The sequence below is a fragment of the Drosophila albomicans genome, chromosome 2L (genome assembly GCF_009650485.2).
Source record: "Drosophila albomicans strain 15112-1751.03 chromosome 2L, ASM965048v2, whole genome shotgun sequence".
Taxonomy (NCBI): Eukaryota; Metazoa; Arthropoda; class Insecta; order Diptera; family Drosophilidae; genus Drosophila; species Drosophila albomicans.
The window spans coordinates 11,936,426-11,948,709 of NC_047628.2; the positions used below are offsets into that span (position 1 = coordinate 11,936,426).

Sequence of the window (12,284 nt, forward strand, 5' to 3'; positions counted from 1 at the left end):
ACCAAGCGTGCAATGTAAAATACCACAAAAGGTCACACTGCTCATTGATCGATATTTTCAATGGTTAGCCCAAACAAAATGTCATCTGTTGGAACTCGAATTTTGGCCACACTGTTTGTTGACTTGCAGTCGACAGCAATAACAACTATCTTTTTGCTGTTTTCACCAGTTGATTTCATGAAATTAAATTAAAAATTAAATACAATTTCCAATATGTCATTCCTGCGTGGTTCACTGAACTATGTTTGGTGCACTACCAGCGTGCTGGGCAAAGGCGCCACCGGTTCTGTGTTTCAGGTAACAAAAACAAAACAAATAAGAATGCGTCATTAGAAAGTCGCACAAAGTGCATTAAAGATAACATAATAAATTTATGTATTTCCCCAGGGCGTTAACAAGACAACTGGCGAATCGGTGGCCGTCAAGACGTTCAATCCATATAGCCATATGCGTCCTGCTGACGTTCAAATGCGCGAATTCGAAGCACTCAAGAAGGTAAACCATGAAAACATTGTCAAACTGCTGGCCATCGAGGAGGATCAGGAAGGACGTGGTAAAGTCATTGTCATGGAGCTCTGCACAGGCGGCAGTCTCTTCAATATACTCGATGATCCCGAGAACTCTTATGGGCTACCAGAACACGAATTCCTGCTAGTGCTGGAGCATCTGTGTGCCGGCATGAAGCATTTGCGTGACAATAAACTTGTGCATCGTGATCTCAAGCCTGGCAACATTATGAAATTCATCTCTGAAGATGGCCAGACTATCTATAAACTAACAGACTTTGGTGCCGCGCGAGAACTCGAAGATAATCAACCCTTTGCCTCGCTCTACGGCACAGAGGAGTATTTGCATCCTGATCTCTACGAGCGTGCCGTGTTGCGCAAGTCCATACAACGCTCATTCACCGCTAATGTGGATCTGTGGTCCATTGGCGTCACCCTCTACCATGTGGCTACTGGAAATTTGCCCTTTCGTCCCTATGGAGGTCGCAAGAATCGTGAAACAATGCATCAGATAACCACCAAGAAGGCATCGGGCGTTATTTCGGGCACACAGCTGGCCGAGAATGGTCCCATCGAATGGTCCACCACACTGCCACCACATGCACATCTCTCACAGGGTCTCAAGACACTCGTGACGCCACTTTTAGCTGGCTTACTGGAGGAGAATCGTGACAAGACTTGGTCGTTTGATCGGTTCTTTCAGGAGGTTACTTTAATACTGCGCAAACGTGTCATTCATGTGTTCTTCACGAATCGCACCACTTCGGTGGAAGTGTTTCTGGAGCCGGACGAGCAGATCGACAACTTCCGAGAGCGCATCTTTCTGCAGACCGAAGTGCCATTGGAGAAGCAAATACTGCTGTTCAACAACGAGCATCTAGAGAAGAAGGTGACACCACGAACCATAGGTGAGTTGAAGATTTCTAATAATGTAGTCATAGCAGTAACAATGAAGAATCTATTCCACAGCCAAGGCGTTTCCTGGCACAACCACAGAGCAGCCAATATTCCTCTACAGCAATGATGATAATAATGTGCAGCTGCCACAGCAGTTGGAGCTGCCCAAGTTCCCAGTATTTCCGCCAAACGTCTCCGTTGAAAACGATGCAAGTTTGGCAAAGGTACCTTTATAAGGCTTGATTAGGTTGGTCGTGTATTGAAGCTCCCAAGTTTTTTTTGTTGCATATTTTAGACAGCATGCAGCGTTGGGCATGAATGCAAGCGACGCGTGGACATATTTACCACAATGGACATATTGATCAAAAAGGGTGTCGAGCAATTTATCGAGATGTTGATTACCACAATTACCTTACTGTTGAAGTAAGTATATAACAAACATATTTAAAACCGATAATTCAACTGTCTGTTAATGCAGAAAAACGAAGAGCTTTGACAATTTGCTGTCGACTGTGGTGGACTATGCAGATGTGGTGCAGAACATGAGTCGAGTGGTAAGCAGAGTTTAAAATTCCTTTTAATTCTAGATAACTAATTTCTTTATCTTCTGATAGACAAAAGGAGATCAGGAGCTAAAGAGCTTGCTTAGCGCTTTGGAGACTGTGAAATCAGATTTCGATGCAGCAGCAGATGTGATAACGCAAATGCACAAACACTTTGTTACAGACGACGAACTCAAGTAAGTTCTCTAATCAATGGACAACACAATCCAACTGACACCAATTTCTCTATCTGACTCCTTGCAGTGAACAGTGGACATCGTCGATGCATGGCAAGAAGTGTCCATGCCGCACTCGAGCGAGTGCTCAAGCCAAGTATTTGGTGGAACGATTGCGTGATTCGTGGCAACACCTTTTGCGGGATCGTGCTACACGTACATTAACCTACAACGATGAACAATTCCATGCCCTGGAGAAGATTAAGGGTGATCACAATGGCAAACGCATCAAGCAATTGCTGCTGGACAATGTCAATCCGGCTGTTGCACAAATGGCCGAATGCCTGGCGGATTGGTATAAATTGGCGCAAACCGTTTATCTTAAGACACAAATCTTGGAGAAGGATGTGCGTGATTGTGAACGCAAATTATATGATATACGCGACGAGCTGTATCACATCAAGTCGGAACAGAAGCTCGATGTGGATACTAAGAACATTTCGAGCAACAATCAATTGGCCAAAATTGAGGAACGCAATCGATTGCGCATTATGAAACAGCAGCAACTGGAAGTCATGGCTGTGATGCGAAAGAATAGTGAACTGATTGCGCTGCTAAGCAATTTGGGCATTATCGATGGCAAAGTAAATGGTAGCTAGCTTACTTTTAAGATTATATAGTAATTAGTTAAGTAAAAATATAATACATGTGTTTGACAATTTATAATATTAATAAGTGCATGAAAAGAAAGTAAGGCTTGCCCAACATTAAAAATGGCGCTTTTGATTTTGAAAATGACAGTGCTGCCTATTATACGCACTGCTCCGATAAGCAAGCCCTATCGATTTGCAGTGTGACCATTCACTTACACCTTGCATTCTTGGTATTTTTATGAAATCCAACAAGCGTTTGCGTTGCGGGGGTTGGCGTTGCAACTGTTTTCATTTTTGTAGTTTTCATTTGTAAACAAATCATTTTTGAAATGCTCAGATGTTTGGATTACTGAGCATAATTGCCAGCGCCATTGATGCGGCACTGCTGCAGCCTATTGCGGCCACAATTGAGACGATTGCAGCAGCTGTTTATTACTTTTTTGCTGTAAGCTGGTTAATCGGCTATTGCCTCGTTCAAACTGCCGGCTTCATTTGGAAACTCCTATGCGATGGCTTCCAGCTGGCTACAATTGTTGGGATTGAGTGTCGTCTGTACTACGTGGAGCTACGCAACGTGATCTGCGATGTCTATGATTACATTTATCATGGCACTGGAGATGGAATACAGCTGGCAGACAACATATCCCGAGGAATTGGTTTGTTTGTGAGCAATCTACTCATCGGATTGGGAAATCTGACGCTGTGGCTACTGATGCTGGTGCCGTATACCGTTCTCGCTCTGCTGGATTATGTTATACTGCTGCTTGAACATTTAGGCCATTACCTCTTGGGTATTGGCACATATATTCTACTCAATATCTTTCGTCTGTCCATTGGCATCGCTGTGCTCCTCGTGCTATACATGTTTCGTCGCTACGTCTATCTGTGTGTCTTAATGCTGTTTTATAAGCTGCATTCTCAGTTGTCGCAAACATGGCAGTGGGCGTGGATGTTCCTCGAACGCAAATGCTCGTGGCTACTGCACAAATTTGAGGTGAACGAGGCAACGCATACTGCAAGCAGCCGCTCGGATTGTTGTGTTGTCTGCATCGAACGTAAACGCAATATTGTCCTGCTACCATGTCGCCATCTCTGCTTATGCAAGGAGTGCTCCCAGCAACTGCATCGCTACGAAGGTGGCAATCGTTGCCCAATGTGTCGTGACTATGTGGAATCTGTACTGCCCATTTACTCCTAGCAGGGCCAATCTATGGAATTAGTGCTGCCAATTTTTAGCATTATAATAAGCGTTTATTGTATATATTTTTATATCTATGCATACATTTTTGTACCTAAGAGTTTTATCTAGTTATAAGACAAGAAAATGACACGTATGTTTGACATTCAATAAAAATCCATTTTATTGCAAAACACAACTCAATTGTTTGGTAGAATATTGGTCATACATACCTAAAAATGCAGAATGCAATATGAATACGCTTACTTTTTAATCACATTGAAAATCCACGTAATAATCTCGAATCAAATGTGCCTAATATGCAGTGATAACAAAAATAGTTGTAAGGGTGAAAGAGTCCAAAAGAAATGCATCAGATAAACGTTTCAGAAAAATACATGAGCGCGAATATAAATGAGACTCAAATACACTCAAGTCTTCAACATACCAAAGGTGGTCATACTGTTTCCCATTTAGTATCGATAATTCTTATCGCCGTTGACTAATGGTCACCCTAATCGTAGGAACGATGTTCAAAATTCAAAAGTTGAGCGCCTAGTTTAGTTGAGCAATCTTTTACCCTACTACCAATATTGTGGCTTTGTAATTCTGTATTTTTAAATAAAAGTACCTGAAATGGTTTTATTTAGTTCCATGATAAGAAAACCACATTTGTTTAACACTCAAGAAAAAATAAACAGGTTTTATTTGAAATCAGTGAAAGAATACAATTGTTGTATGTAAATATAATTGTATATTATTAATATTTGTATGTATATGTATGCATATGCTTTTTTGTATATAACTAAGTTGATCAAAAGGCATATGTATATAGAAAAACTATAGAACTATCAAGTTGTACGCTTACTTATATATTAATTACAACGAAAAACAAAGTGACAAAACTAAATCAAATGTTTTGCATTTGTTGTCAATAATTATTGTAGATTGCAGTTGAAGGTTGAACGATCGATTGCGGATTGTATATAATAACTAGCTTAAACAATAAAATCAGATAAAATTACACAACGGGCTATATACTTATGTAACAATAACAGTTTCATTTTCATTTCATTTTGTATGCATATATTATATGTATATGTAGTAAGTAGCTTCTTCAGGTATTTTCTACTATAACTTTGCTAGTAATACGCGCATAATTAATAATCTATATATTCCTTTTGTTTATTCTTTTGTTTTCTTTATAATTCATGCCTTAATTTATAGCTTTGCTGATTGGCTGATTTGTAGTTGAATTGGTTGTATTCTATTTTTTTAGATTATTATATATGTAGTAAACCAATAGTTGTATTGCATTTTGCATGCACTAAAAGTCGCACGTTAAATGAATTTTTATATATTTTAATTATTTTTTTTAGTTTTGTTTTTACTATATTTTTGGCTACGCAAAATCATGATCAAAATGGATGATAAAATTTAATATATAGTATATATGTAAGTATATTAATTTGTAGCCATCCATAAAGCTTCCTTACTTATCCTATCTGGTAGGTAGGTAAGTACATAATAAAATATATGTATGTATATATTCAAAATATGCACTTTATATTATATTTAGTTATATTGTTGTGTATGTAAACATATATAATTTATTAATGTTTAGGTGTTCCTTTTTTTACGTTTAGGTTTGTCCTTTAAAATCGTTCCATTGAAAAATCTATCATTTAATCGTTTCTCAAAAATATGCACATCAACTTTCCTCCATACTTGACATTATCTAAATATATATATATACGAAATATTAGTATATATGTGTATGCGCTTACATATAAAATTACAAAAGAACAATTAACACAAAATGTGTGTGTTGTTTTAGATACTTCAGCGTAAGCCTTTGTTTTTGTGCCAAATACAGAAGTTTTTTGTTTTGCTTGTTTTTTGTAAAAGTTTTCTATTCAAAATATATGCTGATGTACACACATATGCATATGTATGTATGTATGTATGTAGAAGGTACAAAGTAGGTTGTATGGGAACGCCTGATCCGCAACTATATATATATTTATATTTGTATGTATATGTTATACAAAGATAATGATTAAATAACGTATTGTTTGTTTCGATATGTAACGGCTAAGATAATGGCATTTTCATTTCGAGGGTTTAAAACCAACAAAGCGCTTTGGTCACACTGCATTTGCATTTGCTGCTGCTCTTCAACCGTTTTGAACCGCTTGCAACCGTTTTGAACCGTTACACGAGCTTAGCTTAAGCCTAAGATCAATGTTGGGTAATTTTTTTTGTTTTGTTTTGCTTTGTTTTGTTTACACACGTGCTTTGTTATTGCTACTTAAACATATGATGTTTGTATGTATGTATTAATGTATAGTATTCTAAAGAAAAATGGCTGTTTACTGCACAACATATCATGCATGGGTAATATGATAATCGTATCTAAAAGTTAATATATATGTAATATAAGTAGCTCCCGTATTTTTTTTTTGTCGGCTGTAGATCAAATAGTTGCTTATCTTAAGAATGCCTAAACTAAAGTATATAAAGTTATTAAAGGATGTACAAAATCTAGTTAATCGAATTATTCAATATTTCATGTTCTATCTAATTAACTAATACAAATACCAAATACAAAATATAAAATACATTTAATGTTCGGTTTTTTTTCTAGTTATCATATTTGTTTTTTTTTTTTTTCTTTTTGTTTTCTAGTTAATGCCAATATTTATAACGAAAATAAGTTAATAACTTTTAAGGTCTGTGTTGTGCACTCGAAAAGCTTGAAGAGATATGTTTTTCATTCGTTTAGCCTAAACAGTTATTGTAGTCTTTAGTTTTACATATAGAAAATTACTTTTGTTTATAATTAATACATTTATACGAAGTGTGGGATAATTATTTGCTAACTACATTTTTCTTTTTTTTTTTTTTTTTTTTTTTTTTTTTTTTTTAATGACAAATAAATCATAAATCGTATGCATGTATAAAAATTGGACATAAGAATAGACATTTATGTAGAGTTCAATGCCAATCTATCACAAAATTCACATAGAGGGGCTTTCGATCGCAAAAATAACACATATTTTAGTAATAGTAGTTGTAGTAGTATAGAGTAGAGAGATTCACATCAAGTGCACTACGATCCATTTGCAATTCTTTAAGAACTCGTCTGGAGTAATAATTACTAATTACCACTAAATAGAAGATTTTACAAGGGCAGCGCGAAGGGTGAAAAGGGGTCCTTAAACTACAGAATACTCGTACTTATTTAGCTTATCAATTAGGTTTGTGTTTTGTGTTGTGTTGTGTCAGACACAAATCACATAAAGGTACTTTCAACTCTCTCGTTAGGTGCACGGCGGGTTTCGTGCACTACAAAAAAAAATCGAAACAAATTCGAACCAATTTATAAATTCCTTACAATTATCCTAGTGTCTAATGGGAAAATACTTGTAGGGGGAGGTATTAATAGTATTTACAATAGGGAGAAAGGAAACTCTTAACACGATTGACTAGATGTAAGCTAAAGGCAAGAGTGTAGGCATTGCATAGAACATTCTTATATATTGAGAGACCCTGCACTGAGATAGCAAAGCGGGTCTATTGGGTTAGCATACTTTTTGTCGAGTTAAAGCAAAGGGGTTGTATTTTTTTTGTGCTCTTGCTTGTGCTTTTGTCTGTGCGTGTTTGGCTGTCTTGTCTTGTCGGTTTGTCCGTTTGATTTTTGACTGCTTCGAATTAAACAATTGCCGCACAATTAACGTCAACAAGTTGTGAGCGCATTCTTACGTTATTGGAGGACGACTGACAAGTCACGAAGCAGCACGCAGGCCTCGCAAAAAATGCTGAAATATTGATGAACGCAGCCAATTATCGGGATTTATCTAGGGTATTATCGGGGGTGTTGTGCTGTGTGCTGTTTGCTGTGCTGCCTACGAAACTGCTGCGCCTTTCTTTTATTTTCTATTCTTTTGCACTTAGTTCTAAGTTTTATATGTGAGGGTTTTTTGTAATTACGATCTAGAGTTGCACGGCGAAAGGAAGCAAGTTGTTTGTTGATACGACGGTGCTTAGAAGGGCAGCGTTGTCACAAACATGTTCTCGATGAGCGACGGCGCTGGCACCAGATCCTCCAGCTTCAGATAGAAGATACGCTGCAATCCCTGCACGCTTAACGATCGCAGTTCGGGGAGTTTGCCGAGCAGACGACTGAAGTAATGCTGCTTCTTCTGGGCCTCGGCATTGTAAGTGACATGATCACGCAGGCTGCCAATGATTTTCATCTTGCAGCTGCTCCACCTTCTTTGGCTCACGCAAGCCGTGACGTTCTAGAAAAAAGAAAGGAGGAAAGTTAATGGAAAAGACCTCAACATGTCAAGCATTACCAATGGCTTACCTGTGATCAAAGTGAGAGCGCAGAGGCAGGCAAAGGCTGATATGTCAATCTCGAGATTGTGCAGACTGCGACTAAACTCCATGATGCCATTCAGCCACTCGCCAAAGCTGCGCTGGCATTGACTGCGATGCAAGACGGTGCCATTGCAGAAGATCAGCTTGGTGTCATCGCTGCGAGCGCGATACGAGAGACGCAGCACAAACAGCTCCAGCGATGCGGACTGAAACAGCAGCTCCTGATCCTCGGGTGTTAGATCCAAGTAGCCGGGAATCTTCTCGGCAAACTGCTTTGATCACATCCACCGAATTGGTGAGCAGCTGATAGAATTGCTGCACCTTGTCCGCCTCACTCATGCCCAGTCCTGGAGCTAGCTGATCCAGCGGCTGCTCGTAGTGCGTGTAATCGAGGCACGAGGGATCCGGTGTGGTGTCCACATGACTGCGCACCAGCGCCGTGATCAACGAAATGGGCGGCGATGGCGGCGACTCTTGTGGCGATTTGGGCTTGGAGGGCAGACGACCACGTCGACCCTTCAGCGAATCTGTGCGCACCACTTCCTTGACCATGCCGACAACCAAACACTTCTGGAAGCGACAGAACTGACACCGATTGCGTCGTCGCTTGTCCACCGGACAACTCTTATCCGCCAAGCACACATACTTCGAACCCTTCTGCACGGTGCGCTTGAAGAAACCCTTGCAACCCTCGCAGGTCCGCACCCCATAGTGCTGACAGGCTGCGGTGTCACCACAGACGGCGCAGAGCTGCGAAGTGGCGCCAGCTGACTGCAGCAAACGTCCTGCTTGCAACAGTTCTCCGCCAGCGCCGCTTGCCGGCGAACTAGCTGCTGAATTGGGCGCCGAGCTGAGCAGCACTTGAGCATGGCTGTGACGCGGTCCGAGAGACAGCTTGGCCAGCTTGGGACTATGCGCAACGGAGGCGGAGGCGGCGGCGGCGGCGGGCGAGACGGAGCGTTGGACGGGCAAGGAGGCGCGACGCAGAGGCGGCACAACCACCAGCGAATTGGAGTTGGAGTTTGTGGAGTTGGCTGCGGCAACGGCAGCGGCGGTGGCTGCCTCCAACTCCGAGATGGTGGGGAATGTGGGCAGCGAGTAGCGTTCGCCATTGAGCGTGTTGTAGTTCTGTAAATGGGTCCAAAAAGAAGAGGTTTATTAGTAAGAAAGGAGGGCCAAATTACTTGCGGTTCACTAGTCTGAACCGGTTCGGTAGTTAAGTTTATATTGAAGGGGTTCAGGAACCATTTAATGTGAAACAAAACTACTAGCAGCTAATTATTTTAATAGTAAACCACTCTACCTCAGGAGGAGGAACTATCTTTATGTACTGTACCGGTTCACTGTAGATTTTGCTTAAATTAAACACCGAACATTTTAGATTCGAATTTAAGAATTAAAGTGAACCAAGTGAATTGAAAAATATTGTTATAAGACAAAAATCATAAAGTCTTTGAATCAAGGATTGCATCTTGGTGAACCGGTTCGTTATATGGTTTCTCAAAACTGATCTTGACTTTTATATAGGAAGAATCGAATACATAACTCTAAAGCTAGTAAAATATAATTATAGCGTTGAAGTTACCACAACCATTGAACCCTTTAAGTTTTTACAACCCAGTATCGCATTTTAAATTATGTCTCATCAAAGCACAATTATTTACTTACGTGATGAAAGCTTTGCTGTTGCTGCTGTTGGCCGTAGAAACCATCATTCTGGCTGGGCACGCCATTGTACTCGTAGAGCGAGCTGGCCGAGCTGCTGGGCGAGGGATTGGAAGCGCCATTGATGGCATTAAAGTGGCCATGATAGTTGTAGCCATTGCTGCTGTTGCCGCCGCTGTTGTTGCCGGCATGCGACGGTTGCTGCTGCTGCTGCGACTGCATCTGATGCAGCGTCTGCAACTGCGCTGAAGTGGGTCCAGCACTGAGACCGGCAATCACCTCGGCTGCGGTGGTCAGAGGAAAGCAATCCTCATCCATTTTGAGCGTTAGAATCTGATCTGTAGGCGTGGCGGCGGAGGCGGAAGCGGGGCCAGCTGAGGATGCCGAGGAGGATGAATTCGATTGCTTGGGACTGCTGCTGCTGTTGTACTTGAGGGAGTAGGTCTCCTGGAAGCTGGGCAAGCTGCTGCCACACGACAACGGGCCGCCAATGGGTGAGATCAAAAGCTGTGATGCCTGCAACTGTTGCTGTTGCTGGTGTTGTTGTTGCTGCTGTTGTTGCTGCTGCTGCTGTTGCTGAGCGTGCAACGCAATGGCGGGATCGCTGCTGGAACGCAAGCTCAGCAGACAGAGGGAGTGATGATCCTGCTCCGAGGAGCTGGGACTGTGACTGCTGCCCAAGGCGAGTGGTTGATCCTGTATGGAGGACAAACGCTTGTCGCGCAGACACGTCAACTTGGTCAGATTCTCAAGGGAGCTGGTCAGATCCTCGCTGCTGCCCAGAGCGGTGTCCACATGCGCCGGCGTATCGGGATAGCTGGCCACCGATTGCTCCAAGGCGGGCGACAGCAGCGAGTTGTTGGAGTCCGAGGGAAAGAATAGATCCGAGAAGAGTTCACTGTGCGAAACGGCCGCGTCGGCTAGATTGCTGATCAGCTGATCCTCCTCATGGGACAGCAGCGTATCCTGGCTGCCCGAGGGCAACAGCAGGTGCTGTTGTTGTTGAGGAAGCAACTGCTGCTGAAGAGGTTGCTGCAGTTGGCGATGCTGTTGCTGCTGCTGCTGATGTTGCTGCTGATGCTGATGATGATGCTGCTGGTGTTGTTGATGCTGGTGATGATGATGGGACGCTGTGGCTGTGGCTGCCGACGTCGTCGTCGTTGTCGTCGTCGCGGATTGCGTTGAGAAATTGTCGAACGACGTCAGTGAACTAAACGAGCTCTGCAACACAAGAAAGTCCGACACAGACTGAATTAGTAAAAAGCAAACAATAAGCTCTAGACCTCGCTAGTCAAGACCTCGTCTATATCTAGTCAGGACGAAAGGGTGGAGTCAGGACATGCGCGCTCTGTTAGCAACAGACAAACCCCGTTGTCATTGGTCGACAATCCCTTGCAACCCTTAAAGTCCTTGTCAATGTTTTTTTTCGGCTTCTTTCTAATTTCCAATTGGTTATGCATGCGAAATTTCCTTTGCTACTTTTTTTTATCACTTTTGGCAAACACAATTAGCTAGCTATTGATGCGAATGCTAATGTGCGGTTAGTTAGAAAGCGATAGGAGTTGGCACAGCAGGCAATTAACACCGCCATTCAGTAAACATTGCTTTCAACACCTGGCGAAATTGCTTAGACTGCAAGTTGAGGCTTCAATTGAACAGGATTTGTGCAACTATCGTTTAGATTTGCATATGCATAAAAGAAATTATTGAATCCTAGCAGAAATTTAGATAATGTATGCCACTTAATGCATAACTCATCCCTTAGATCACTATTAAAGGCGAGAGTTGCACTAACTCCACTTTTTAGCGCATTTATACCACTGGGTACTTAATGAAATACACATTTCTATGATCACTATTTAAGGGGAGAGTGATGCGCTTCATTTTTGGCTACTTTATCCCACTAGATAGTTGATGAATTGCTGCATGCTCAGATCACTATCGAAGTAAGGTGCCACCCAACTGCACTTTTTGGTTGATTTATACCATTGAGTACTTAAGGAATTGCTACTTGCCTCGATCACTAATTTATACGCATTTTGACTTAATTTACATTTATTGGAAAATAAAATCAAATACTGACTTAGTAATTTAAGTTATGTTAAAGATCAAATTTTCTATAATTGTATTCACACGAGTATAAATTAATAGTGTAAAGATTAGGCTAGTTGAGTTTATGTGTAATCTAGCACAATATTCGTACAAAGAGTCCCCAAACTTAAGCTTTGATTTTACTATATCTTTCATAAATAAATTAAGATTGTTATGTAAATAAGAAATAT

At 41.2% G+C, this 12,284-nt stretch overlaps 3 protein-coding genes across 3 annotated transcripts in view; 2 read left to right on the forward strand and 1 right to left on the reverse strand.

The window, feature by feature from the left end:
• The first annotated feature begins 112 nt into the window (after positions 1-112).
• LOC117564034 (serine/threonine-protein kinase TBK1) lies at positions 113-2,877 on the forward strand. The gene is made up of 7 exons (XM_034242638.2): positions 113-297; positions 388-1,414; positions 1,476-1,627; positions 1,699-1,826; positions 1,882-1,957; positions 2,018-2,142; positions 2,210-2,877. The coding sequence occupies exons 1-7, from the start codon at positions 214-216 to the stop codon at positions 2,778-2,780; spliced, it is 2,163 nt and encodes a 720-aa protein (XP_034098529.2). The 5' UTR covers positions 113-213; the 3' UTR covers positions 2,781-2,877.
• A 95-nt stretch (positions 2,878-2,972) lies between these two features.
• Positions 2,973-4,149, forward strand: LOC117564037 (uncharacterized). The gene has a single exon (XM_034242641.2). The coding sequence runs from the start codon at positions 3,112-3,114 to the stop codon at positions 3,970-3,972; it is 861 nt and encodes a 286-aa protein (XP_034098532.2). The 5' UTR covers positions 2,973-3,111; the 3' UTR covers positions 3,973-4,149.
• A 2,689-nt stretch (positions 4,150-6,838) lies between these two features.
• LOC117565032 (probable nuclear hormone receptor HR38) overlaps positions 6,839-12,284 on the reverse strand; it is a 33,712-nt gene continuing 28,266 nt past the window's right edge. The window contains 5 exon segments of the mRNA XM_034243979.2: positions 6,839-8,210; positions 8,212-8,255; positions 8,324-8,612; positions 8,614-9,465; positions 10,006-11,223. Of these exon segments, the coding sequence (XP_034099870.2) occupies positions 7,998-8,210; positions 8,212-8,255; positions 8,324-8,612; positions 8,614-9,465; positions 10,006-11,223 (2,616 nt within the window). The 3' untranslated portion in view covers positions 6,839-7,997.